Raw genomic sequence first — 26,260 nt, 5'->3', positions numbered from 1 at the left:
CTCCGCAGTGGGGTCCTAGGGAGGGAGGTACCCATGGAAATTTGCAGACCCCAGCCCATCTTGCGCCCTGCAGGAGAGACCCCTCCAGTCTCTCGGAATTAGCCCCCATACTATCACACTTCCTCCACCACACCTACTTTTGAGGTAGGAGCCTTTTGGCTCTCAGCTTGTGTCTGGGAGTGGAAAGCTATGGCTCCCCAAAGCAACCACAGGCATGTCCCCTCCCACGGAACTGGAGATGGCGGGAGAGTGGACAGTTCAGCTGGGGCCGCAGCTGTTGCTGTCCAGGCACTTGGGGTGGAGGAGGGAATGAGCGCTTGCCCCCATCCTGACCTAGGTCCTACCCCGCATCTAGTACCACTGTTGATCCCTACTTTCTCTCCAGCCTTCACTCCAGCGCTCCCTCAGCCTCCCCGCATCCACGCGTTCCACTTCTGTTTTAACACTTGCCACTGAGTAGGCCCACCCCACGCATCTCTCCGGTGGTCCACATTCTCCTTCCTCAAGTGGGCTGAACGGGGAAGGCGGTAGTGTCAGGAGAAACAATTAGAGTGGGGGAGGGGGCCTGGGGAGTCCCGCTCAGGCACGGGAAGGGCCGGGCTGTTTCGTCGGGGAAGTGGGAGGGGGCCGAGGCACCGGGAGGGAAGCGCCTGTCGCCCGGGGCTCTGCGCCACTAACTTATAAGCGAGCAGAGACTCCGCAACTAGCCCCCGGGCTCCTGCCCAGGGCCTAGCAACCTCAGCTGCAGCAGCCTCCCAGGCGGTGAGTTGGGGAATAGAGGGAACCCGGAGCTCGGTTGCTTCCCCCTTAAATCCTGTTCTCCTGGAGCTGAGGCTTTTGCTCGGGTACCTCCGCAGTCCGGGTTTGAGGGGTGAGGAGCGAAGGACTGGGCAGTGCCCGCACCGCCAACTTGGGAGAACACTGGGAGCTACAGGGTGTGCCTGGAAGGAGATGGGTTCCCGCGAGGCGGGGAGGGCAGTGGCTGGTACCAGGTGAGAGGGGCACACACAGCTGGGGCTGGCTGGGGCCTGCTGGCAGTAATCCGGCAACGGCCCTCCCCAGCCCCGGGGTCTGCCCTCCGGCGGTGCAGCGCGGGACCAGGGGAGGCCATGGCCCGACTCTTCAGCCCCCGGCCGCCGCCCAGCGAAGACCTCTTCTACGAGACCTACTACAGCCTGAGCCAGCAGTACCCGCTCTTGCTGCAGCTGCTGGTGATCGTGCTCTGCGCGCTCCTGGCCCTGCCTGCTGTCGCCTCGGCCAGCGGCAGGGTGAGCCAGGGCCCCTGGTGCCTGAGCTGCAATGCCGGTGGGAGGGACACTGTCCAGGGGGCATTTTCAGTGCTGAGGCTTGCGCGGTCTTCCTTCCGATGTGCCTTCTTTGCTGGGACCCGGGAAAGAAGTGCTGAACCTTTCTGCAGAGACCCTGAGCAAGTCATTTCACGTCTCTGGGCCACACAGTCTCTGGGTCAACACAGGGAGGTATCTGAGACCTGGGTGCTTCTGATTTCTCTCAGGGTACTGACAGACCTTATGAGCTTCTGTGATCTACTAGTTCTAGGATAAATCCAACACTCAACACCGGATTTTCCCATTTTCCAGGGTGGGGGGGAATTACACTGGGCCCGGTGGGAATCCGTTTCCTGGTTTTCTTTCCGTCTAAGGGGCTGCGGGGCAGTTGTACCCACAGACTCCCAGAAATCACCTTCCATCCACTCTCATTTAGTCCCAAAATAAACCAATCTCCAGTTTCTTTTGGAGGGAGAAAAGGAGTTTTTAAATCCGTTTCTGGAAACATCCTCCTTCAAGTTTCCTTTACACTCTTCTGAGGCAAGGTGGGAAAAATTCACTGGACTCCATCAGTCCTTGCTCATCCACCTCAAAGTCCAGGAAGAGGTGGGACTAAGGGCGAAGACACAAGCAGGACTTCTACGCCCAGAGGCTGTGGCGAGAATACAGCCCCTGGGGGCAAGGGAGGTTTCTGGCGCCCCCTGCTGCCAGAGCACTGCTTCGCAGGGCCCGGAAACTCCGAGCCGTACGCCTGGGGCAGGGAATCTCCTGAGCAAATTGGCCAGATTTGGATGCGCTCATTTCTAAGCATCTTCTGTGAGCTAAGATTTTTTCACTTGCTGCCGGATCCCAGGCTGGTGCTATGATTCCTGTTTGACATATGAGAAAACTGAGGCTCAGAATGATCACGGATACACAACTGGCCGGTATGAGGCTGGAGTCAGAACTTCTAGGTAGATGGCCGAGGGCTCCACCGCCTCTGCAGCATGCAAGTGAGATATCAGGTTGAACTTTATGAGAGTGCTAGTTCTGTAAATTAAAATCAGATGATCAGCGATTCATGTGGTTCAACCTAATATGAATGGCAAGCGGAAGTGCCCTGCCTCCTTTTTGTACCTGGGTTTGAGACACTTTTCAGAACTGGCATGAGGGGCTGCCCATTTTTTCTCTTCTTGAACGAGCTCCCCAAACTCCACACGCGCACCTCCCTGCAGGAGCTGACCTCAGATCCGGGCTTTCTGACCACGGTGCTTTGCGCGCTGGGTGGCTTCTCCCTGCTGCTGGGCCTGGCCTCTCGCGAGCAGCAACTGCAGCGCTGGACACGTCCCTTGTCAGGCCTCGTGTGGGCAGCACTGCTCGCTCTAGGCCACGGTTTCCTGTTCACTGGGGGCGTGGTGAGCGCCTGGGACCAGGTGAGAGGGGTGGCGGGTGGAGCAGGGAGTAGAGGGACGCCCGAACCTCGAACTTGCGCCCAGGACCGCAGCAGCAAGCAGCCCGGCAGTGTTAGCCTGAAGCTTCCCACTCCTCCTCCCCTAGGTGTCCTTTTTCCTCTTTGTCATCTTCACTACCTATGCCATGTTGCCCTTGGGCATGCGGGACGCCACCGCTGCCGGCCTTGCCTCGTCACTCTCACACCTGCTGGTCCTCGGGCTGTATCTTGGGCCTCAGCTGGACTCAAGACCCGCGCTGCTGCCCCAGGTGAGCACGCAGGAGTACCACTGGCTGTGCCCCAAGGCCAGCTCAGCTGGACACTACTTTGTTCTTCTGGTCATTCACCAGCAGTTTGCTGAGCTCTGACTCTATGGCAGGATGCAACGCTGGACACAGGGCACACATATGGATAGACCCAGACTATGCCCCCTTGTAGCTGGTACACTGGTGCAGGGCCATGTCTGCAGACACCAGAAAAGGGTTCTGCGCCCATGAGGAAGGAAGTTAGACAGGGGTGGTGGGAACAGATGTGCATGATAGAACGGTCACAGAGACTGCAAAAGTTGGAGCGTGAGTAGTTTTGTGCTGTTGTGTGTGTAGGGGTTGGGTAGGGGGCATAGGCTGGTATTCCAGACAGAGGAAAAGTATGTGCAAAGGTTTCTAGACCACGTTGGTGCAGCAGCCAAGAGTCTGGAGCTGGGGAAAGGCGGGGTGGGGGGCAGGGGGCGGGGCGCGAGGAAGGGTGGGTAGGAGAAGCGCCACCTATGGATCCCACTGTGTGGTGCTCACTGCCTCCAAAAACTTGGGTCTCTAACGGTAGTGTCTTCCCCAGCCCCTCTGGAGACCAACTCTAGCTACACACAGAGGTACCCCCACCCCTACCCGAGTCTAGCGCCCCCTGAGGCTGACCCTCACCCACAGTTGGCAGCAAACGCGGTGTTGTTCCTGTGCGGGAATGTGGCCGGAGTGTACCACAAGGCACTGATGGAGCGTGCACTGCGCGCCACCTTCCGAGAGGCGCTTAGTTCCCTGCACTCGCGCCGGCGGCTGGACACTGAGAAGAAGCATCAGGTCTGCCCGTCGGGGCAGGGGTGGGGGGCGCGTGCCAGGAGGGGCCCGGTCTTGGAAAAGGGTTACTTAAATCACACAGCCAGGCTCCTTCACAAGCCAAATGACTTTGAGCAGGTCACCTGATTTGTTTCCTTTGTCAAAAGTAGCTGTTGCCCAGCTTTGAAGGTTGCTGGCAGGCTCAAACATACTGAAGTTCTTCAAAGCCTTTTAGAACCTTATGACACTAAACGAATCCTAAGTTTGGCATTGGTGCCAGAAGTTCAATCCCCAAAGGTGATCAGTGCAGGATGGGGCACTGGAGCATAGCTATAAGTGGTGGGGAACACCTAGTGGGGCTGGAGAAGGGTGTGGGCCCCTAGGGGTTTGGGAAGCTGGGTTCCTGGCTTTAGGATGCAGGAGAGCTGGTTCTCATAGTGACCTCCCTCAGGAACACCTTCTCTTGTCCATCCTCCCTGCCTACTTGGCCCGAGAGATGAAGGCAGAGATCATGGCACGGCTGCAGGCCGGACAGGGGTCGAGGCCAGAGAACACCAACAACTTCCACAGCCTCTATGTCAAGAGGCACCAGGGAGTCAGGTATGGGCAAGGATGGCTGCCAGGGAGGGGGCATAGGCTGAGACCCTGGCCCCACTGACTGCAGTCTGCCCTGCCCAGCGTGCTATATGCTGACATCGTGGGCTTCACGCGGCTAGCCAGTGAGTGCTCCCCAAAGGAGTTGGTGCTGATGCTCAACGAGCTCTTTGGCAAGTTCGACCAGATCGCCAAGGTCAGAGGGGGCCGCCTTCCCCTGTTTCAAACCCCCCACTCTGGAGAGCCTGTTCCAAGGGCAATTCTTAACTTCTAAGACCCCAGTCCCACTTCAGAGCCCATGTGGGCTCCCGGATACACCACTGAAAATTAGGAAACCCTTGCGAACATCCCAGTTATGGAGCCACTCATCACACACCTCAAATCTAGAGACACCTCTCAACATCTCCACTGGTACCCTAACCACAGCACCCCGAATATGCCCGGAACCCCAACACAGGTGTCTCTGGACACTAAAACCAAATGTAGATATTCAGATGCACTAACCTTAAGAGGCCCCTCCAAGGGAAATCTCTGGCCCAGCCACCTGCTTAGACCCCAGGGATGCCCCCAAGCAACCTAATCTTGGGTGTCCCACCGCCCCCCAAAAAAAACACCTCAAACATGAGGCTACTTTTATATGCTCAATTCTGAATACACCCTACACATGCCAAAGCCGGGGAGAATGACAGACATCCCAACCCTTGAGAAACCCTCCTGAGGACAGTGCCTGCGTGAGAGGCCTCAGCCATTCCCCTAGCAAGTTAAAGGAGTCCCTAGATCTGCCCTAGACACTCCCAACCTCAGAAGTTCATCAGAAACACCACATTTGCTCCCTCTTTTCCCAGCTTCCCCCGGCCTCCTCTGGCTTCTAATCAGGTGCCCCTCTCCCCCCTGCACACACACACTCCCAGGAGCATGAATGCATGCGGATCAAGATCCTGGGAGACTGTTACTACTGTGTCTCCGGGCTGCCCCTCTCCCTGCCAGACCACGCCATCAACTGCGTGCGCATGGGGCTGGATATGTGCCGAGCCATCAGGTCAGCGTGGGCAGGAGGAGCACTGAGGGATGGATGTGGGAGATGAGCGGGCAGGGTAGTGAAGTCTTCCGGAGAAGGGGAGGGGTGTGGCCTAGGGAGGGGTGTGGCCTGGGTGGGGCTGAGGACAGCTCTCAGATTGTCCCACGCACACCCTGCTCAGGAAACTCCGAGCAGCCACCGGTGTGGACATCAACATGCGCGTGGGCGTGCACTCGGGCAGCGTGCTCTGTGGAGTCATCGGGCTGCAGAAGTGGCAGTATGATGTCTGGTCCCATGACGTCACATTAGCCAATCACATGGAGGCGAGTGGCGTGCCAGGGTGAGACCTGGGGCTCCGGGAGGCTGCAGCAGGAGACCAACCAAGCCTCCCCCTGGTTGCCCGCCTTTTCATAGTTCCTTAAAATGAGCAGTCCCATTGGGGCTCAAGAAGCTCCTCGGGCGCAGGGAGGGAAGCTGGGAGAGACCTCTTACGGCACAGGCCCTTGCTTGGCGTCGGTCTTCAGGAATGATCCTTGAAAGAAAAGAGAGATTGGAGCCCTTCCCTAACTCTCATGATCTCCTCCTTCCAGACGAGTACATATCACAGGGGCTACCCTGGCCCTGCTGGCAGGAGCTTACACTGTGGAGGCTGCAGCCATGGAACACCGGGACCCATACCTGCGGGAGTTAGGGGAGCCTACCTACCTGGTCATCGATCCCCGGGTAAAAACCTAACCGGAAACCCAAGGGCTGACCCACCCTAACCACTCATAGCCACAGGCCCAGTCTCTTCTCCAATGCCAGAGATTGAGTTCCTGTTGCATGTTGCAGGGAAGGGGACACAAATTTCTAAGGGGTCTGGGGAGGGAAATGGGGGAGGGTTTGTAGTCTTGACTGTCAACCTTCATATATCCCAGGCTGAGGAGGAGGATGAGAAGGGCACTGCAGGAGGGCTGCTGTCCTCCCTCGAGGGCCCCAAGATGCGTCCATCACTGCTGATGACCCGCTACCTGGAATCCTGGGGTGCAGCCAAGCCTTTTGCGCACCTGAGCCACGTTGAGAGCCCTGTGTCCACTTCTACCCCTCTCCAGGTATGTTCACCTCCATCATGAGCCCCAGCATTCACATAAACCCACCCCCGCGGCCCATTCCCCGCTTCCTTGCCCCTACCACCAGTGAGTCACCTGATGACATCCCAAGTCCTGAACTCTCTGGCCACGCAAGGCACCAGACCTTCCTTGCCCTCTGTCAAGAAAAAGGGCAAAGAGGACTGCCCTCTGAGCTCACTGCAGAGAAGTGAGAGTCCCATAGGCACCATGTGCATTGCTCCCCAACCTCCATTCAAGAAACCCCTCCCCCTGGTACCGCAGTTCCTCCTGACTCTGAAGCGAGGGCTCACACCCATTCCCCCCAGGAAGTGTCTCTTTTTAACTCAATTCCAGTGACTGCATGATCTCTTCTTCAGTCCCCTCTAGGACTGGGAAGGTGGGGCAATTGGTTGTTGCCCCTACTTTTCAGCACTCACACACAGATAAAATGAGGTGACAGTGAAAATCTCCCCTGGCTCTGAAGAAGGAAGTCACCATGAACAGGCAGGCGTGAGGGAGGTAGGGGAGGGAGTGGGCCTGCCTCCTGTCTAGGGACAGCGAGGGCAGGGCCGATTACTGGCAGATCCTAGGCATGGAGCTTTCCCGTAATCACTGACCCCCAGCTGGTGGAGGAGCCTGGATCTCCCCCTCCTCTAGCTCTTGGGGTTGGTGTTTGTTGACGAGTGACCAGAACCTTCATGCAGGAGCTAGGCTATGACCCCAGAGGCTTGCCTGGGATTAGGTTCCTCAACCTGTTCTCCATCTTACTGATCTTCCCCACACCTGATAGGCATTCCCAGCTACCTTCCTGCAGATCTTCCCAGAACCTTCTCTACTGGTAGACCTGGTCGGATTTATGGGGTGACTCCTGGTATCCTTTCTGTTTCATCCCCCTCCTCTCCCATTGAGCAGGAAAGCAGGCGGAGAGCGGTGGCCACTGGGGACTGAGGGGACCATTGGCAGCTGTGGGTCCTGAGAGTATGTAATTTCAAGCCCTAACATAGAGTAGGGGAGAGGTCAGAAGAGCAAAGCTCCCAGGAGGGAGAGGAAGGAAGAACCCAAGACCCAGCTGATTGTTTCAGGATGAGGCCTCCAGGACGGGGGTAGAGTAAAGGGGGTGTTGCTGGGAGCCGAGGGACGTGAGACAACATTGAGTGCCACCCCTGCATGGGGGTGCAGCCCCGAACCCACACCAGACCTTCCCAACCCTGACTAAAACGCAGGCTAAGAAGTATCATGGTGGAGGAGTAGGGGCCCCTTGTTTTATAGACAGGATGTGACCAGCCCAGAAGTTCACCTCAGCCCCTGAACGTTCAGGGTCCCGGTCACATGTTAGAAATCCTGAGAATCACAATCGGCTTACTCTTAAACAACGTGGAATTTTCAGTAGGTGGGGCCATGTTTGTGTTGGTGGATCCCATTCGTCTAGTCATTCCTTCCATAATTTTGAGCACCTTCTATGTGACAGGCACGAGGCTAGTTCTTGAGAAGACAGAATTTGGTGCTGATGCTCAAAGAGCTCTTTTTCCCTCTTTTTAAATAACTTACAGGCATTGTGGCGTTGGGGAGGTGGGGAGGGCGGGCAGGTAAGGAGTTTGAAAAAACTTAGGTCCCAGCATAGATGCATAGATGGACTCATACCTAGAACGTACCTCTCAATCTTTCTGTCTCTGTCTCAGTCTCCGCCTTGGCTGCTGTCTCTCTCCCGGTCCTCTCACATACATAAGGTTTTTGTTTGAGGGGGATGAGGTGGCCCCTATGACCCTGCTTCCTTCACAGGAGCCCAAGGGATCAGGGAAGAAGGTCACCCCCTCTTGCCCAGGGCCAGGACTGCATCATTTCACCCTCTTCCTTAGTGCTTCTCCTCACCCGCTTCACTTGCCATTTGTTTTCTTAACTCTGCACACACTGTGCAGTCATTTTAGCACAGAAGAGAACAACTGAAACCAAGTTTGTTTCTCTTCCTCTTTTCCTTTCTCCTCCATTTTTTTGTTTCCCGTCCCCACTACCTCCCAGCTCAGCCTAACCATCACAAAAGGTTAGAGGGGAGTCAAAATGCTCTGTATTGTCACTTCAATTCACACCAGTGAGGGTTTCTGCCATTCTAGGGTGACAGGAAAGTCCCTGACTTTGGTATTATGTGTCTCAGGGAAAATGAGACACAAAGAACCAACAACCACAGAAACCTATAGAGAATACAGGGTTGCCTTGTGATAGAAACTTTGAGGAAATCAGAGTATGAAGACCCTGGGAGTCTAAAGAGTCAGGAGGGAGAGCATTTCAGATTTTGTTCCCCCACATATTTGTCAGTTTGGCTCAAATAAACCCTTACAATTTTTTTTAATAAATAAAATAAAAAGAGTCAGGAGGAATCCCTAAGGAGAAAATGTGATTGGAACTTCCCCTGAAGAGCAGGTGGAATTTGGTGAGAGAAAAATCATTAGAGGCAGGGGGAAACAGCCATATCAAAAGCTCAGGGTCAAAGACGTGCGTAGATATGGAATGCCTCGCTCCAGGGAGGTCCAAGGACCCTCATCATCTTCCCGTCTTCCCTTCCCTGTGTTCTCCCAACAGGAGAAGGCCTTGGCTTCCTTCAGCCCCCAGTGGAGTCTGGACCGGTGAGGAGGCCTGAGCAATTTTGACAGTGGGGTTGTCTGGGTGACCGACCTCCATCCTCGGGGTGGGGGCGGGGGTCGCTTCTGCTTTGCCCAGATGCTTTTGAGAGTCTCCAAGGTGACAAGCCAGGCTTTCACTGTGCAGGAGCCGTACACCCAGGGGCCTAGACGATGAACTGGACACCGGGGATGCCAAGTTCTTCCAGGTCATCGAACAGCTCAACTCTCAGAAGTAGGGAGAACGGGAGAGCGCAGGGAGGGCTGGAGGGCCTGGGCTCCTGTGGTAGGGCAGGGGAGGTGTTCCCCTGGCGACTGCGAGGGGAGGGAGGGTCTCTCCTGTCCAGCCTGAGGGAAGAGTTGCCTAACCATTCCCTCCTGCCTTGCTCTTTCCTCTTTGGGGCTCACTGCTATCCACCTCCTGCCAGACAGTGGAAGCGGTCAAAGGACTTCAACCCACTGACGCTGTACTTCCGAGAGAAGGAAATGGAGAAAGAGGTGGGCTGCAGGGGTTGGGGGGGCGCATCAGAGGATGCCCTGTGGTCCCATGTCCCCCCCGCCCCCCAGGACTGCTCAGTTTGTGATCCTGGGAGTGAGGGAAGGGCTTGTGCCTCTCTCTAAAAGAAAAGGCACACGGTAGATTGAATTACTGAGCGGTGATGGGAGAGAGGACAGCTGCTTGGAGAAGCCACAGCGGCTACCGAGAACTGAATGAAGGGTGGGGCCATGAGGCTGGGGACCAACTCTTTGCCCGGAATTGACACCTTCATGATGATGAGCAGCACAGGTGACCCTGTCTCCACCCTGACCCCCTCCTTCCAGTATCGACTCTCTGCCCTCCCCGCCTTCAAATACTATGCAGCCTGCGCCTTCCTGGTTTTTCTCTCCAACTTCATCATCCAGATGCTGGTGACAAACAGGTGAGACAGCCCCAGAAAAGGGACCCGGATTCTCAGAAAATGAACCCTCTGGCTCTTTCTGATCCCTGACACCCACTTTCTTCTTCTGCCTACTTCCCCTTGGCACCGACCCACAGAGGAAATGGAAATGTGCATTCTGGGGAACCATGATAAATAACCACAACTCCCACTTATTATTGTACATCCTGTGAATTTTCTACATCCTGTGGACCCATGCATTTTCACATGCCTTTCTCTAGAGCCTAACATTCCCATGAATGAGGTTTTGTTTCCACTAGGAGGCCCAAATCTCATAGCGAACAACTGTAGAAAGTAGGTCCTCACTCCTAGTCCACTGCCAGGAGGGACAAGGACTTGTTTAAAATTCAGCCAGGTGGAAGAGCTTTGGCCTCACGCCTCAGAGACCAGTCTGATGCAGCCTCAGCCACTCTGTGAGCCCCCCACCCCTCCCAACATTGTTCCCATCCTATTAGTTCCTGTCCCACCCAAACACTCTCCTAGACCCCTCAGCTTTCCCATTTCATCATATCATGTCTTTTGTCAGCCCAGACCCCATCAGCAGCCAGTTCAGATCCCCTGAATCACTTCTCATTTTTTCCAGCCAGAGGATACAGCGCCCTCCCACACACAGGGAGCCTATTCTGGTTCTTCAAAGCCTCCCTCTTGCCTCCCTTTAGGCCCCCAGCACTGGCCATCACCTATAGCATCACCTTCCTCCTCTTCCTCCTCCTCCTCTTCGTCTGCTTCTCAGAGCACCTGACGGTGAGGTGGGCTGTGGGGCGGGAGTGGAGAGCTGGGGTTATGACCATGACCTGGGCCCCGCACCATGGCTGAGACTCCCATGCTCCTTCCACAGAAGTGTGTCTTGAAAGGCCCCAAAATGCTGCACTGGCTGCCCTCCCTGTCCGGCCTGGTGGCCACACGGCCCGGACTGCGAGTCGCCCTAGGCACTGCCACCATCCTCCTCATCTTTGCCATGGCCATTGCCAGCCTGGTGAGGGCAGAAGGGGCCCTGTGCACCCCCATCGGGGCCTGCTGGACCTGCCACGGCTGAAAGGGGACCTCCGGGTTTGGGAGGGCAGCGAGACTAAGGCTGTGGTTTGCTGGGAAATTTGAACAAGTAATGAAAAAAATGACAATCACTCATGATCTACCACCTGGGCATAATAATTGTTAACACTTTGGTAGACATCCTTCTTTTTCTTTTTCGTTTTTTAATGTAAACAGCTCATCATTTCTTAGCTCGCTCGCTCAGATTTTGCGGTGGAGTTTGGCTGAATTTTCAGAACTCAGAATCACTTCTAGAACCCTCTTCCTGCAGGGCACCTTAGGGCTCATACCCAGCCAGGAAGAGGGAGCCCACGCCCAGAGAGGCTGAGTGGCTGGCAAGAGATCACACAGTGGCTCTTCGGCAGTCTGGTGCTCATGACACCCACTCCCCTAATCCCTGCTCCCTCCGCCAGGGAGGGCCCTCACCAGCCCCAAATAGTGAAATCTGCTCCTTTGGAGGAGTCTGGCCCTGACTTGTCCCTGGCTCAGCTGAAACCCAGCACAAGCCACTATTGTGCCCAAGGAGCCGCCTGCCCACCTTAGCTCCTCATCTCCTTCTGCAGTTCTTCATACCGGCAGCGTCAAGCTGCCCTTTCCAGGCTCCCAATGTGTCTTCCACGGCTTTCAACCTCTCCTGGGAGCTCCCTGGGTCCCTGCCTCTCATCAGCATTCCAGTGAGTGTCCTGAACAGCCCTGAGTCTCCTCCTGAACTTTCCTCGGCTCCTCCCCAACATCCTTAATTGAAGAACACTCTGCCCTGTGGATTGGGACAGACATAAGTCACACGTGGTGTGTGTGTCTGTTTGCGTGACACCCCCTGCCCCCCAGATAGGACCTGGGAGGGGAGGACAGGAGCCCTCAGGCGGCCCCCCACCCCTGCCTGTGGACATGGCCCACCTCCTGACCAGCCTGTCTGGCCCCACAGTACTCCATGCACTGCTGCGTGCTGGGTTTCCTCTCCTGCTCCCTCTTTCTGCACATGAGCTTCGAACTGAAGCTGCTGCTGCTCCTGCTATGGCTGGCGGCCTCCTGCTCCCTCTTCCTGTACTCCCATGCCTGGCTGTCCGACTGCCTCGTCACCTGCCTCTACCAGGGCTCCTTGGACTCCAGGTGCGCATGGCCGCTGGAGAGGGGTGCCCAGGCCCTCTAGGACTGGGTGAGGTGCGACAGGGCAGAACCGCCCTCACTTCACTGACCTGACCCAGCTACAAGGCAAAGCAGGCGGGAGGCTGAGGACTCCATGGGCACTGGGGGGAGGGCGAGGCCATCATGAAGGGACAAGACGAGACACAACCCTGACCCCTGGCCTCCTCAGGCCGGGGGTGCTGAAGGAGCCCAAACTGATGGGAGCTATCTCCTTCTTCATCTTCTTCTTCACACTCCTTGTCTTGGCTCGGCAGGTAAGTCACCCAGTTCAGCCTTCCAGGGCCTCCCTGTGAAGGATGAGGTGGGGGTCCTCATATTTGTGACTTGGTCCCTCTTACCATTTCCTTACTCTGGTGTCTCCAGGGTTGAGCCCAAGTGCTGTACCCATTGGAAGCTTCTAAGTGAAATTTTTTTGTTCCCTTTCTTTCTCTTTCACTCCCCAAGGAGAATGCTCTCAAATTCTCACTTCCCTCTACCCACACCCCCGCCACCACCAATCTAGGAAAGCCCATGCTTAAGAAAATATTTGCTACCAATTCTGCCTACCTTAATCTGAATCTAGTTTCAAGGTAGTCTCCCCACGCTAGTTGCACCTGAAGCCTTATCTCTCAGCTGTGAAGTGGTATGGTTTTAGGCATCATGGAGCTGGGGGGCAAACGCTCGGGATGTGGGGTTTCCCCTTCACTGTGTCTCCCCATGGCGGCCCGGTGACCCTCCCCAGAATGAGTATTACTGCCGCTTGGATTTCCTGTGGAAGAAGAAACTGAGGCAGGAGCGGGAGGAGACAGAGATGATGGAGAATTTGACTCGGCTGCTCTTGGAGAACGTGCTCCCTGCACACGTGGCCCCCCAGTTTATCGGCCAGAACCGGCGCAATGAGGTGACTCCCCATCCCTGACTCCTGAGCCCCAGACACCATGGGGACTTATTTCAGATGAAAGTCTTGGCCCTTCACGCAGCCTCTCTAAACTCCCCCGGGGCACACTGAGCAGCCGCCCAAGCCCCTCCGTATCCCTGTCAGGTGCCTCCCATTTTCACAAGATCTTAGGCTCTGTTTTTGGTGAGCACAGAATCTCTGCATTCCAACTTCTTAGAAAGAGTGCTCTCTCCAGCTCAGGATCACTCTAAACCTTTCAGAAGCCTTTTGAATGTTGTTGAGAGTTTTGTGGAGGACAGAGTCCACTCACCTCTCCAGACCTGCACTATAATAGTATGGTAGCCAATAGCCGTGTGTGGTCATTTAAATTTAAATTAATCAAATGGAAAATTCATGTGACAGCATGGATGGACCTAGAAGGTATTATGTTAAGTGAAAAAAGTCAGACAGAGAAAGACAAATGCCATATGATTTCACTTATATGTGGAATCTAAAGAACAAAATAAATGACAAACAAAACAGAAACCGGCTCATAGATACAGAGGACAAATTGATAGATGCCAGATGAGAGGGGGTTTGGGGGGCCTGGGTGGAAAAGGTGAAGGTATTAAGACATAAAAATCAGTAGTTACAAAGTAGTGATGGGAATGTAAAGTACAGCATAGGAAATATAGTTAATAATATTGCAATTACTATGTATGGTGCCAGGTGGGTACTAGACTTATTGGGGGATCACTTCATAAATTATATAAATGTCTACACTATGCTGTACACCTGAAACTAATAATAGTGAATGTCAACTGTAATTGACAAATTTTTTAAAAGGTGAGACTGAGAAACCATAGGCCCCCACTCTCAATTCGTGACCTTGCTGTGTTGCCTTAGGTGTGCTGTGTAATTTTCAAGTTTCGTAAGTAAACCTGTAGCTTAAAAAGAAGAAGGAGGAGGAGGAGGAGGAGGAAGAGGAAAAGGAAGGAAGGAAGGGAAGGGAGGGAAAAATTCAATTCCACAACCACAATGGCCACATTTCATGTGCTCAACAGCTGCATGTGGCTAGTCGCCACCATATTGGAGAACACGTCTACAGAACATTCCCATCATCACAGAAACTTCTGTTAGATGACACTGCTCTAGATCCTCAAATAATGTTGTTATAGTCAGACCATCAGAAGTTCAGAAGGCCACCCTCATATTTGTAGCTTCTTATTCGTACCACCACCACCCCTTCATCCTCTGCTATGGAAATACTCTTGTCCTGTATTGAGGGGTGTCAAGAGAAATAGTCCAGAGGTTATTTTACAACCTTATGTCCCCACCGGCTGCTGTCTGCTCTCAAGACCAGAAGTAGCTCTACTTCTGGTTTTTTCTCTTATAGACGCTGGGAATCTTGTAAGGGATCTTGTTTCTGTCTTCACATTGGCTACTCGGAAGCTCAGACACAGAATCTAGGACTAACATGGGTTCCCTAACCCATTAAGTGAATCAGCCTCAGATCTGATTCCATTTTTAACATCTTACCCTTATTTTCCCTTTGCCCCATTTTCCCTATTATTGCTTTATTTTATCTTGCAAATTGTAGATCTTTATAAGCTGATTTAACTTACTTAACACATTTCAGCAATAGATAGGATATAAAGATAATTCCAGTTGTGTGAGTCCCCTTTCAAGAAGTGATTTCCTTCACATTGCTACGAGGTGATCTTTACCCCAAACCTGTATCTTTCCTGGAATCACAATGAAACCCAATCTTTGACTCCTGAGTCACTTCCCTAGGGTAAACTAGCCCTCCCCCACCCACTCCATGCTAATCTTTCTTAAGCGGAGGTGGAGGTATGGGGACACAATGACAGGAGGGGAAGAACGTGGCCAGCCTCATTGGAGCCTCTCACCCTCCAGGACCTCTACCACCAGTCCTACGAATGTGTCTGTGTCCTCTTCGCCTCAGTCCCAGACTTCAAGGAGTTTTACTCCGAATCCAACATCAACCATGAGGGCCTAGAGTGTCTGCGGCTGCTCAATGAGATCATTGCTGATTTTGATGAGGTGACAACTCCAAGCGTTCCTCACATCCTATGTCCGGGACCCTAGAATTCCCCACCAGTCCCTCCTCCTAACTACTTTGCTCTTCTGGCCGTGAAGCCCAGTCTGCCTCCTTGAGCCTCCCCACCCCTCCTCTGATGCCCCAGCTCTGCCTTCTTCAGCAGTTCTGTTCACTACCAACTCTCCCTCCTGCCACCATCCCTGACCCCACAACTAGCCCTTTAGCCTCCAAAGGCCTGGGGCTGGGCTTTGGGGAGAGAGGAGGGAGAGAACAAGGAAGACTGGGGACACAGCCTCATCTCTATACAGCTGCTCTCTAAGCCCAAGTTCAGTGGGGTGGAGAAGATCAAAACCATCGGCAGCACCTACATGGCAGCTACGGGCTTAAATGCCACCTCCGGACAGGATGCACAGCAGGTACAGCATCCCTTCCTTACCTACCAACCCTCACCCGGACTTTCATTGGTGGGTCGGTAAATGGGCCTTATTCCTGTGCCCTCACTGACCCATTCTGGTGGCTGGCCCATTGCCAGGATGCTGAGCGAAGCTGCAGCCACCTTGGCACTATGGTGGAATTTGCAGTGGCCCTTGGGTCTAAACTGGACGTTATCAACAAGCACTCGTTCAACAACTTCCGCTTGCGTGTGGGTAAGAGCCTTTCCTGGCTGGGACAGTCTGGGACGTCCTCCTCCTCTTCCCAAGCTCTCCCCACCATGTCCTCTGTTAGCTGCTCCCAGCAGCTCCACCCTGGACCTCCCTCCAGACTCACCCCTCAAGATGGAGCATGAAGCTGCTAGGCTGAGAGCTATGAGGTGCACCCTCTCCCCTCCCCACACTCCTCCAGCCCCACACTCTTCTCCTCTGAGTTCCCCAGGCCCTTCTTCCTAGTTCCTTGAGCTTTTTCTTCTCCTTAAATCTCCCCCCATCTTTTCCATATCTTGTCAGGATTGAACCATGGACCTGTAGTGGCCGGAGTGATAGGGGCCCAGAAACCACAATATGACATTTGGGGCAACACAGTGAACGTGGCCAGCCGCATGGAGAGTACAGGAGTCCTGGGCAAGATCCAGGTGAGGGAGCCGCATTGGAGGCATGGGGGCAGTAGATAAGGTTGGGGCCATCCCCATACTCGTCACCCTCCTCCAATTGCAGGTGACAGAGGAAACAGCCCGGGCTCTGCAGGCCTTAGGCTACGCCTGCTACAGCAGGGGTGTTATCAAGGTCAAAGGCAAAGGGCAGCTGTGCACCTACTTCCTGAACACAGATTTGACACGAGCTGGACCTCCCTCAGCCACCATAGGCTGAGATCCCACTTCCTACTCTTCATCTCGAAGATCCTCAATAAAGAGACTGGTATGTCTGGAGTAAATTGATGAGAAGCTGCTGGTATCACCTGCACGCCTCTCAGCAGGACTGCTTTTTCCCAGGTCAAACTGAGTGTGAGTGTGAGTGTGAGTGTGAGTGTGTGTGTGCGCGCTCACAAGCACGAGCCTGAGAGCATGGGAGGGAATGATTCTTTTTCATAAGCTCAGGAAGAAAACTGCCTCAGCCCCCCTGCCTGCCTGCCAGCCTGATTTCAGTAGTTTATAAACCTGGGAAGTACGAAGAATTTTAGCTGCATGACTCAAAACAAGGATTTGTCCTTTCCTGCTCGCCATCCACAAATATTGGAAGGAATCTCCAGGAAGAATGTCATTTGACCTTTATTCATTTGGCAAACACTAAATAAGCTCTTATTATGTGCTTACTATGCAGCATGGATAAGAGGCCTTGGAAATAATCTATTAGATCCCTCCCCATGTCAGCTGCTCTTCTAAAATGACCTACCATGCTTTCCAATGAGGACCTGTAGACAGTTTTGAGGTTCTCCTGTTCGCAGGCCCCTCATATGTCCCCTTGCTTCCTTCTGCATCCTTCTGTTCAGATGCTAATATTATGTCGGTCTTGAAGCATTCATGGTTCATTCCCCTGCTCATATTTTGGGGTCCATGAGGGATATCTTGACACCCTAGCATTGTTGCAAAACAAAAGCATGGCTTTTTGGTTGCTCTTTTCTTTCTTTTCTTATGGGAAATATTCAAAAAAGTACACCACTACTGCTGCTGCTGCTGTTACCCAACAATGGACCTGTGGTGGGGGTGGTGTCCAGATGCTGTCACCGAAACAATGCCCCCCTTCCCCTGCGGTTCCTTGGTTGTAGGTCCTTTGCCCCCTATCCTTAGAATTATGGCTCTCAATGGCAGAGTTTGGTGAAAAGGAAAGAAACTATTTATTCAAAAGTTATACAGGTTTGATTAATGGCTAAATGTCGCTCTTAAATCTCTAAACCCCTTTAAAGCACCCACCTTTTAAAACACCCACCAACATACAGTCCTGCCTTCCCCCTTTGCCCAGTCAGGCCAGTCAAGCGAGTCAGGGGTACCGTCCTTCAGACGAAAAAGAACAGAAGTCCGGGGCTTGGCTAGGCAGGCCTCTGGCGGTTCTCAGCACCATCTGCTGCGTTGCCGCGATCTCCAGCTCTTAATCCATAACTATGTGGCGCCTTCTCACGGCCCACTAGCAAGAGTCCTTTCTCTCCTCTTTTCTTCCCTCATGGTCTTCATTCTGTTCCCCAGAGGTTGTATCCCTTCTTCCCTCCCACAGGCCCTGTCTCTCCTCCTCCCTCTCCCAAGTTACATTCTGTATTATAAATTTTTCAGACCTTCCTGGTTAGCCTTATTGAGATGTAAAATAACCTTTTGCAAATGCGATCTGAAGCTATTGTGTATTGACATGCAAAATAACTCAGTGGCCCTGCTCCAGGTCTCCCATCCCCCATGGTGGCCGCCTTGGGGTGAGGAGAATATCTCATATTTTTCTTGGACACCCCAATTTCTGGACCCTGTTACAGATACCCTTTGGGGTCCTGGCTGTACCCTGTTACATTACCATCTTCCTAAAATATTGTCAGAACAGAGGCTCTCCAAGACAACAGCCATCCAGAGGAAAGAATGACTCATCCCTCTGCACTTTGGGGAATCTTCATTTCCTAAGCACGACCATAGTCACAGAGTACCCTCAGCTCCACCCGGTGCCAGAGTGCGTTTGGGGGGCTGGCTAAATGCTGATGAGAATTCTAGGGGACAAGATCTGCTGACTTGGTTCTCAAGTGAGGCCTCTTTGGGAGATGGAGGGAAGAAGGCCAGTCCCTTAGAAACCTGCCCCTGAGAGGATGAAGGTTAGTGGCAGGAAGTTGGAGTCATGCCAACAATGATCGCTATCGCTGGCTTCGGGGTAGAGGTCCCAGAGCAGTGCTAAATTTTCTCAGAAAGTCAGCTGAGTCAAGGCGTCTGGAGTGATGAGCCCACATGGGTGGTCTTCCTTGGTCATGTCCTTCAGGAACCTGCAAACGTGTGTTCTAAGTATTACCTGCAGGCTACCTGCCTCAGAATGGCGGAGGGGGAGTTGATTTCTACGTCTGTCTTTGTGTCCCTTCAAAAATTGAAAACCATGGGAAACTAGAAGACGTGCATCTCAGCTATGGAGACAGACCTCCATTAACACACCCAGGAGCACCCCAATTCCCCATAATACACATGCCGCACACGCACAGAGGGTTAACTCAATTTCAGACTTCGGTTTTAATTGCAAAGCTGCCCAGGGGAGCCAGGATCTCACTCCGCCCTTACTTGTCTCTCCCCTCCCTCTTCTTCCTCTCCTCCTCCACACGGTGTGCAGAATTGGGTCAGGCCAGCGTCGGGGCATTCGCCAGGAGGAAATCAAGTGTCCTTCCACCACCGCTCTCCAGGCCTGGTTGAGTTCCCGTCACTGGAGAGGTTCGCTGGAGACAGTGAGGCTCTCGGCTGGGCTAGACTCAGGAGGCGGGGGTGGGGCGTCCCTCACGGTCTGGCCCAGGGTGACCCCACGTCGGGTGCTGGACGCCTCTGAGCCAGTGGCTTCCAACAGCTTGGCAACGAAGCCCAGGCCGGCTGAACGAAGCAGGCCACCTCCTGCGCACGCATACAGCAGGGGGTTCACGCTGCTGCTCAGGAAGGCCAGTGCGATGAGCACAGAGCGGGCCAGGTGCAGCTGCTCCCCCACGGGCCCCTCTCTTGCCTTCCTGCCGGCCAGCGCGCGCCCGGCCTCGGCCAGGTTCACTAGGTGGTAGGGTAGCCAGAAAGCAGCGAAGGCCAGGATGATGAGCGCCACCAGGCGGCCTGTGCGGCGGCTGCGGCGGAAGCGCCGGGCCCGCAGCCTGCGCCCGATGTCTAAGTAGCTGGCCACCACGGCCAGGAACGGCAGCAGGAAGCCGGTGAAGGCCTCGAAGAGCAGATGGAAGGCCATGTGATTTTTGCTGGAGTATACCGGGAAGCAGATCAGGCGCCTGTTTTTCTCTACCAAGGTGCGGTACACGATGACGGGTGTGGCCAGCAATAACGCCACCACCCAGATGACTGCCAACAACCGCCAGGCACACGCCTTGGTGCGCATCTTCTGGGACACAAAGGGTAGGGCCACTGCCAGTGAGCGGTCCAGGCTCATGGCTGTGATAAGCAGAACACTGGCATACATGCTGACTCCGCAAACATAGTGGAACAGGCGGCAGCCAGCCACTCCAAAAATCCAGGTGCCTCGGGCCAGGGAGTGGAGGAAAAAGGGGGCAGTGAGCAACACGGCCAAGTCAGCCAGGGCCAAGTTCAGCACCAGCAGGGCAGTAACAGAGCGCTTTCGCATCCTTACCAGGATGCTCCACATCACAAAACTGTTGCCAGGGAGCCCCACAGCCAGAGCCACTGAGAGCAGGATGATAGCCAGCAGAGAGATGAATGTGACAGCTTGTGAGGAAGGTGGTGCAGGAGATGTAGTGTTCATGGCCATTGCAAAGATCTGGAGGTTAAGGTGGACATGCGCATGAGGGTAGGGGTCCAAGAGTTTCCTAGCGCCCTGGACACACATAGCCTGAATCCTCTAGTCTTTCTCCAAATCAGCAACATCAGATGCACCCTTGCCATATACTGCTCTCATCACTGCCAACTGACCTGTTTTAGGGGATCTGGCTGAGAAGAAGGACTAATTTCCTAACTGGGCCACACCACAGGGCCCCTTCCTGCGCATAGACCCAATTGCAAAATACACAGTAGCAGCAGCAGTAGCATTTCCAGACCCTTTCAGCCTCTTTTCCTTAGGAGACCCTCAAACCCAAAGCCAAACTGGGGGAGGGGGACTTCCTTACCAATGCTGCACCTCTCAAAAGGCTAACTCCTCTGTCCCTTTCCAGGGTCTTAGCCCCCTCAGTCCCACTGATGTCTCCCAATTCCCTACCCACTCTCCCCAGAGATACCCAAGGTCCACCAGGAATAACAGGGATGGGAAGGAGTTCGTGAAAAGAAGAGAAGTACACACCCTCCCAAGCCCTTTTACCACGGGTCAGGCTCTCTTTAGAAGTTCCTCTGTACCTTCTCTCATGGCTGCACCCCACCCCTCCACCGCCTCTTCTACTCCCAGGATCCTTACTTACAGGTTTTGCTGGGTACTGGGTGGAAGCTAGTGCCAATCCCAGGGTCAGGGCAGAGTGGTGTAGCCTATCCCCAGATCTGTCTCAGTGCCAACGGTCTGGCTCCAGGTCTGGATGCTGTCAGCTAAGTCAGCCAGAGAGGAAGTACCACGAGCAGGGGAGGGGGAGGATACATCTTGAGGGTGGGGCTTAAACTTCTACCCCTCCCTTCACTAGAAGGAGGGATGTTCTTTGTGTTCCAAAGGGGCCAGCAGGGAGGACCCTCAGGGGTGGGACCAGATGAGAAGAGCCCTAGAAGGGGCAGCGGGAGAGAAAAAAGGGGTGCAGGAGTGAGCAGGCTGGGGTGTGGCCTTATATGCAGGTCTAGACTGGATAATTGAACAGAGTAATAAATTGTGTCATATAGGAGGAGGAGAGAGGGAAGCCAGAGAGGGGAAATGGGCTCAGATTGAGAAGGCAGAATGTTGAATATATTTTGTGTAAACAAGGAGATTTTTAGATTAATAGTAAGTATAGGTTAGAGCTGTGGTTAGGTTCGAGGTTTGGGTTATGAAATCATGACTTAACGAGGTCAGCAACTTGTCCCTGGCTTGGGTTCAAGTATGAGTGTAGTTGGGGGAAGAAGTCCCTCTCCCAGCACCCTGGCCCTCCCCTCATTTAAAATGATTGGTGCCATTCTAGGTTAATCAGTGTTCCTTTGTCTTGATAAAAGCCAAAGTCCAAAGGGTCTCCTTAACTATCACACAGAATGTCAGCTTCTTCCCCTTCCCCCAACCATTTGCCTTGTGCTTGCCCATGTGGCTCCACTGACACACGAGTTTGGATTTAAGATCCGGGCACTGGGCAAGGTCAGGACCACATTTTTCCTACCTTCCCACAGCCTCCTCTCCAGTCCCACCTTCAACACACAAAGGAAATAAAGGCTGAACATAGGGAATAGGAATGAGGGAGTGGGGGGCGGTGATGCTTCTTCATACCTGCTCTGCCAAGAGGGGAAACCAGAGCTGTGGAAAGGGAAACAGCCCCCGCTCCCCCCGCAAAGGGCCACTCTTCCCTTTCCTCCTTTTCTTGAACTCTCCTGCAGAAGCTAAGAACTGGAAAGTCTTTCCTTCAGTCTGACTTCCTGCTTCCCTTCCAACTCTGTCACTCTCAGGAAGTTTGCAGAGTGTAATGGTGCCTCCCACTTTCTCTGCTTTGAGAAAAGCCAAAGCAGAGATCACCCAACAGCTGCTAGGTAGGAGATATGATGAAAAGAAATGGTCTGAAACTACAGCGAGCAGCCAGGGTTGAGAAAGGGCTTTCTGACCACAGATGGTGTGTGGGACATGGAATATGTAACAGGAAGTTAGCGATCCTCTCCCACAGTGCATGAAGACAGGAAGGAGCTTCAGCAGTCGATGCAACAGTATAGGAGCGTCTGACTCAAAGCTCTGGGGTCAGTCAGAGGTTCCTTCTGACACAAAGTAGACTGTCTTTGCTTCCTCACCCAAGCTGCTCCCCACATGCATCTGTCAGTGACCTCCCGTCCTCCACCCCAGGCTAGACACTCTAAGCATCCTCACCCCCAAGTCCAGAGCTCTACCTGCAACCCATTTTTGGTGGCCCTGGTATGACCCTGACCCTGAGGGCTGGGTTTCCCTTGCTCTCTCTTGGCCTCTGTCTGGGTGGTGTGAACAGTTACTAAAGCAGAACTGGGGTAATGGTCAGATTGACCAGAACTCAGATAATCAGCCATCTAAGTCTGCCAGGGACCGAGTGGACTGGGATAAGAGACCTCCACTGCTAAGACAGGGGAAGTCTTGGGCAAACCAGGGTGAGGTGGTCACCCTAGTGACCACATGTGTATACAAGTGGATGCCCCCTACAAAGAATCCCATCTTGCCTCCCCAGACTCAAAACTGTCAGGATCCAGAACAGTTTTGAGGCCTGTATGTAAAGAGGTTCCAAAAGGTGGGGGCTGGGAAGTGTGGGGGAGCGCCTGTAAGGAACAGCTAGCAGTGTCGGGAGGAGTCAAGACTTGGCAGAGAGAGAAAGGAGAAAGGAGAGGTGGCGCCTCCCTGAGAATCTCTTCCTGTCCTCCAAATATCCACACCACCCCTCACACTACCTCATCTCTACGCCCCGAACATCCTCTGGGTGACTGAGTCCCTGCCCTTGGGCTCCTTTTTGAGTCAGGGGACCTTCTAGGGAGAGTTGGATTCAGAGAGGAAGATAAGCCTCAGACTCCCAGGGCCTCTCAGACTTGTAGTGCCAACTACAAGACAGGCAGAGAAACTTTCCTTTCAAACTCCATAGATAGACTTTCCCCTTCCAGAGCCTGCTTCCTCCCACTTGGCTCTTACAGACCCCAGAGAATGGATCCCATCCCCACCCCACATCCAAGCACCCACACCTTTCCTTCCTCTTTCTCCCTTTATTGACAGAGTGGTTGTATGGGTTGGCCTGAGGGAACCAGGCCACCAGGTCTGGAGAGGACAGGTCAAGATGTCACTGAAGGATAGCCCTGCCCAGAGTTGGCCTGACCCAGCAGGGGAACCAGGTGGCTTCCTTGCAACTCAGGCTGAACCACCAGGGACAGCACACTGTTGGCCCTGCTGTAATGGCTGTACAACGTCTTTCACAACAGGTACTGGCAACAAGTTAGCAGCGCTGGCACATGGGCACATGCCAACCTGCAAGTGCTCACATTCATTACCATGAACCATCACCCCAATGCAATCCCTCAGTTTGCAGGAAACTGGGCCTGCCCCAGGCGTATAATAATTCTGCCCCAACAGATCCAAACTAGTCAGAAGATTCCCAAACTCTCAGGAGTGGTTCTCTTGCGTTCTGAGGGGTGATTGAAGAGGACAAGGAAGAACAGGATTTGGTGTCAAGGGTCCCATTCCTGACTCTCCTTTGCCACCCCACCCCCTGGGTCTCCATTGCCCTGAACCTGCCCCACCACTTTGAGCCGAGGGGTAGCTCGGAGCTCCAAGGTCCCCTCCCTAGAGCGGCCGCCTCCTCGGGCCTCTCCGGAGCCCTCAAAGAGCCGCGTGAGAAAGCTGGGACCTGCGCGGGGCAGCAGATCACCAGCCGTGAACAGGTAGAGCACTGGGTTGATGCTGGAGCTGAAGAAGGCCAAAGCCGTAGTTCCAGCTCGCGCTGCCTGGCCTGCGCCGCCCAGCTTCGCCAGGGCCCCTTCGGGTGGAGCCAGCGCGGCTACCGCCTGCACAACGTTGACCACGTGGTAGGGGGCCCAGAACAAACCGAAGGCGAGAACGATGGCGCTCACCAGCCGGCCCACCCGCGTGCCGTGCCGACCGGAGCCCCAGCGGGCACCCCGCAGCCGCGCCAGTGTCACGCTGTAGCAGCTGAGCACCAGCCCGAAGGGCAGTACGAAAGCGGTCAGAGTCTCCAGGCTCAGGTGGATGGCGGTGTGGACCCGCGACGGGTGGCACAGCTGGCACAGGCTGTCCCCCCAGAGGTGGCGGTACACGGCGGCTGGGACGGCCAGCAACAGAGCAGTCAGCCAGACGGCAAGCAGCAGGTGGCGGGCCAGGGCCGGGCTACGCAGCCGGGGCGCAAGGAAAGGGCGGGTCACGGCGAGGCAGCGCTGCAGGCTGAGCAGGCTGGTGAGCAAGACGCTGGCGTACATGCTAAGGGCGCACACGTAGTACACGGCCTTGCAGCCTGCCTGGCCCAGCGGCCATGCCTGCCTCACCAGGAAGGCCACAAAAACTGGTGTGAGCAGCAGGACCGCGCCGTCGGCCAGCGCCAGGTGCAGCACGAGAGTGGCCACCAGCGGCCGCCCCCTTGCAGGCCGCCAGCACGCCAAGCTCCAAATGACAAAACCATTGCCCGGCAGCCCCAGCAGTGCTGCCAGAAGCAGGAAGGCGGTGCCTGTGGCCCTTGAGGCCGGGGAGCTCAGCAGCGTCTCGTTCCCTGGGGGACGGTAGCAGTCCATCATCCTTCTGCACCTACAGGGGGCTGGAAAGAGCCATAGAGGGCATTCAGGAGGTGGGGTCAAAGCCTGCGGGATCCCTGATGCCAGATGAAAAGGAACTGTGCCTCCCTCTCCCACTTCCCTGCAGCCCACCTCTCTTCTGTCTGGGAGCCTTGACTTCCCCGGGGATCCCAGCCCCAACTCAAACACTTCTTGGAACCCAAATCCCCTGCTCTCAGTCAGCTCACCTGCCCAGTCCTCACTCTCAGGCCGCCAGCACCTCCACCTCCACTCCTCTGCCCTTCTTTGTCCAGCCCCATTCTTTGTACCTCAGGGCAAAAGTGAGTGGTGGGGAGTAAAGGCACTTGGGCAGATCTACTTACCGAGCTGGGAGCTAGCAGAATAAGGGGTCCGCGAAGGGCCTGGGGAGGCTGAAAGGCAAAGCAGCCATGGGCTCGGTGCCTACTCCTGTCCTGTGCCTGCTAGGTTCTCAGAGGGTGAGGCGAGAATGGGGAGGGACAAGGTGGGGCCTTTCTTGGGGGCCCTCCCTCACCCTACTCCTTCCCATCACTAACACGTCCAGGCGTGTGAGGTTCTGCCTCTCAGGCAACAGGAAAAGCTGAAGGGGTGCAGATAAGATTCCCCGGTCATGTAAGTGAAGGAGTAGAGACGCTGCTGAATCCTGACCCCCAGCTCTGGTCCCAGACCTCCCACCCCTGCAGCCCTATGCTTTCTTGCCCCCCTGGTCTTCACTCAGCAGAGAAGGGGACCCAAACTATTCACTTCCCCTGCTGCTCTTTCTTTGCCCGTTTCTTGGCTCCTGACCCTGCTGAGTCTCCTTTTCCCTCAGCTTCCTACCTCTCACCTCTTGCCTTGGGCCCTGCCCCAGTCATCCCACCCTCAGGTCTCTCACTGGGTTGCCAATGACAGCTTTCAGTGTAAAGCGTGGTGCCAAGATCTGTGGGGGAATCGGAATGAATGGAGGTGTAAGGGGCGTATAGCCTGCCCGAGGAGTTACAGCGCCCAACCATGAAGAGACCGCATTACTAGGCTGCACCAGGATACAAGACAAGGGGAAAAAAAAAAAAAAAAGGAAGGCATGCTGAAAAGAAGCCTTCTCTGGGTGAAGGGAGCAGGCAAAGATTAGATATGAAGACATTTGAAGGAACCTGGTAAACTGATAAAGTTGAAGGAAGGGGAAAGACCTCTGTCAGTCAACAGCCAAACTGGGGGTTCCTTGGCAGCCAGGACACCAATATCATCTCTATTTGGGTTCCCTCCAAAGCACCATCTGAGTTAATGGCATGGGTACAGGTAATCCTACATTTGGGAGATTGGCTTGGGAAGCAGGAGTGAGAAGAGGAGAAGAGAGGGAAGAGGAAAGCCAAGGAGAGCGGTCCGGAGCTCCTTCTGTAGGCCTCAGGAATGTCCAAGTACAGAGGACGCCTTCGAGAAAGAGGAGGCATTGACACGCATACCCACTTATAGCCTGCGTTTGTCAGGGTGCCGGCTGGACTGCCAAAGCCTCAGGCAAGGCTACTGGGCAGGAAAGCAGAGGGACTGGCACTCACGTGAGGAGTTCATTGCCAGTGAGACTCTGAGCTTCCACACAAATGTCCATCACAACTGCAGCTGAAATCAGAGCTGGGACACCAAAAGCTAACGTCCTGATGCCATCAAAGGACCCCTTCAACTTTCACACGTTCTTCATGCCCATTAAGTGGCCACAGGG

General features: G+C 54.4%; 3 protein-coding genes across 3 annotated transcripts; 1 reads left to right on the top strand and 2 right to left on the bottom strand.

Annotated features, from left to right (window-relative positions):
* Window positions 1-681: 681 nt before the first annotated feature.
* ADCY4 (adenylate cyclase 4) lies at window positions 682-16,463 on the top strand. The gene is made up of 26 exons (XM_054577874.1): window positions 682-762; window positions 1,063-1,268; window positions 2,501-2,698; window positions 2,823-2,984; window positions 3,639-3,788; window positions 4,216-4,364; window positions 4,443-4,554; window positions 5,270-5,397; window positions 5,558-5,716; window positions 5,967-6,099; window positions 6,294-6,467; window positions 9,039-9,082; window positions 9,225-9,311; window positions 9,505-9,574; window positions 9,899-9,996; window positions 10,674-10,758; window positions 10,853-10,990; window positions 11,610-11,720; window positions 11,972-12,156; window positions 12,362-12,446; window positions 12,914-13,072; window positions 14,966-15,112; window positions 15,419-15,526; window positions 15,643-15,757; window positions 16,055-16,179; window positions 16,262-16,463. The coding sequence occupies exons 2-26, from the start codon at window positions 1,110-1,112 to the stop codon at window positions 16,412-16,414; spliced, it is 3,234 nt and encodes a 1,077-aa protein (XP_054433849.1). The 5' UTR covers window positions 682-762; window positions 1,063-1,109; the 3' UTR covers window positions 16,415-16,463.
* Window positions 16,464-18,913: 2,450 nt separating this feature from the next.
* On the bottom strand, window positions 18,914-19,966 carry LTB4R (leukotriene B4 receptor). The gene has a single exon (XM_054577760.1). It carries the CDS (start codon window positions 19,964-19,966, stop codon window positions 18,914-18,916), a length of 1,053 nt encoding a protein of 350 aa, XP_054433735.1.
* Window positions 19,967-23,475: 3,509 nt separating this feature from the next.
* LTB4R2 (leukotriene B4 receptor 2) lies at window positions 23,476-24,561 on the bottom strand. The gene has a single exon (XM_054577759.1). It carries the CDS (start codon window positions 24,550-24,552, stop codon window positions 23,476-23,478), a length of 1,077 nt encoding a protein of 358 aa, XP_054433734.1. The 5' UTR covers window positions 24,553-24,561.
* Between the last annotated feature and the right edge of the window lie 1,699 nt (window positions 24,562-26,260).

Source organism: Pteronotus mesoamericanus, unplaced genomic scaffold (genome assembly GCF_021234165.1).
Source record: "Pteronotus mesoamericanus isolate MK-2021 breed Mesoamerican mustached bat unplaced genomic scaffold, CSHL_Meso_final contig_46, whole genome shotgun sequence".
In the NCBI taxonomy this organism is placed as follows: domain Eukaryota; kingdom Metazoa; phylum Chordata; class Mammalia; order Chiroptera; family Mormoopidae; genus Pteronotus; species Pteronotus mesoamericanus.
Note: the sequence above shows the minus strand (reverse complement) of the source record. Positions and strands in the feature narration are given on the sequence as shown.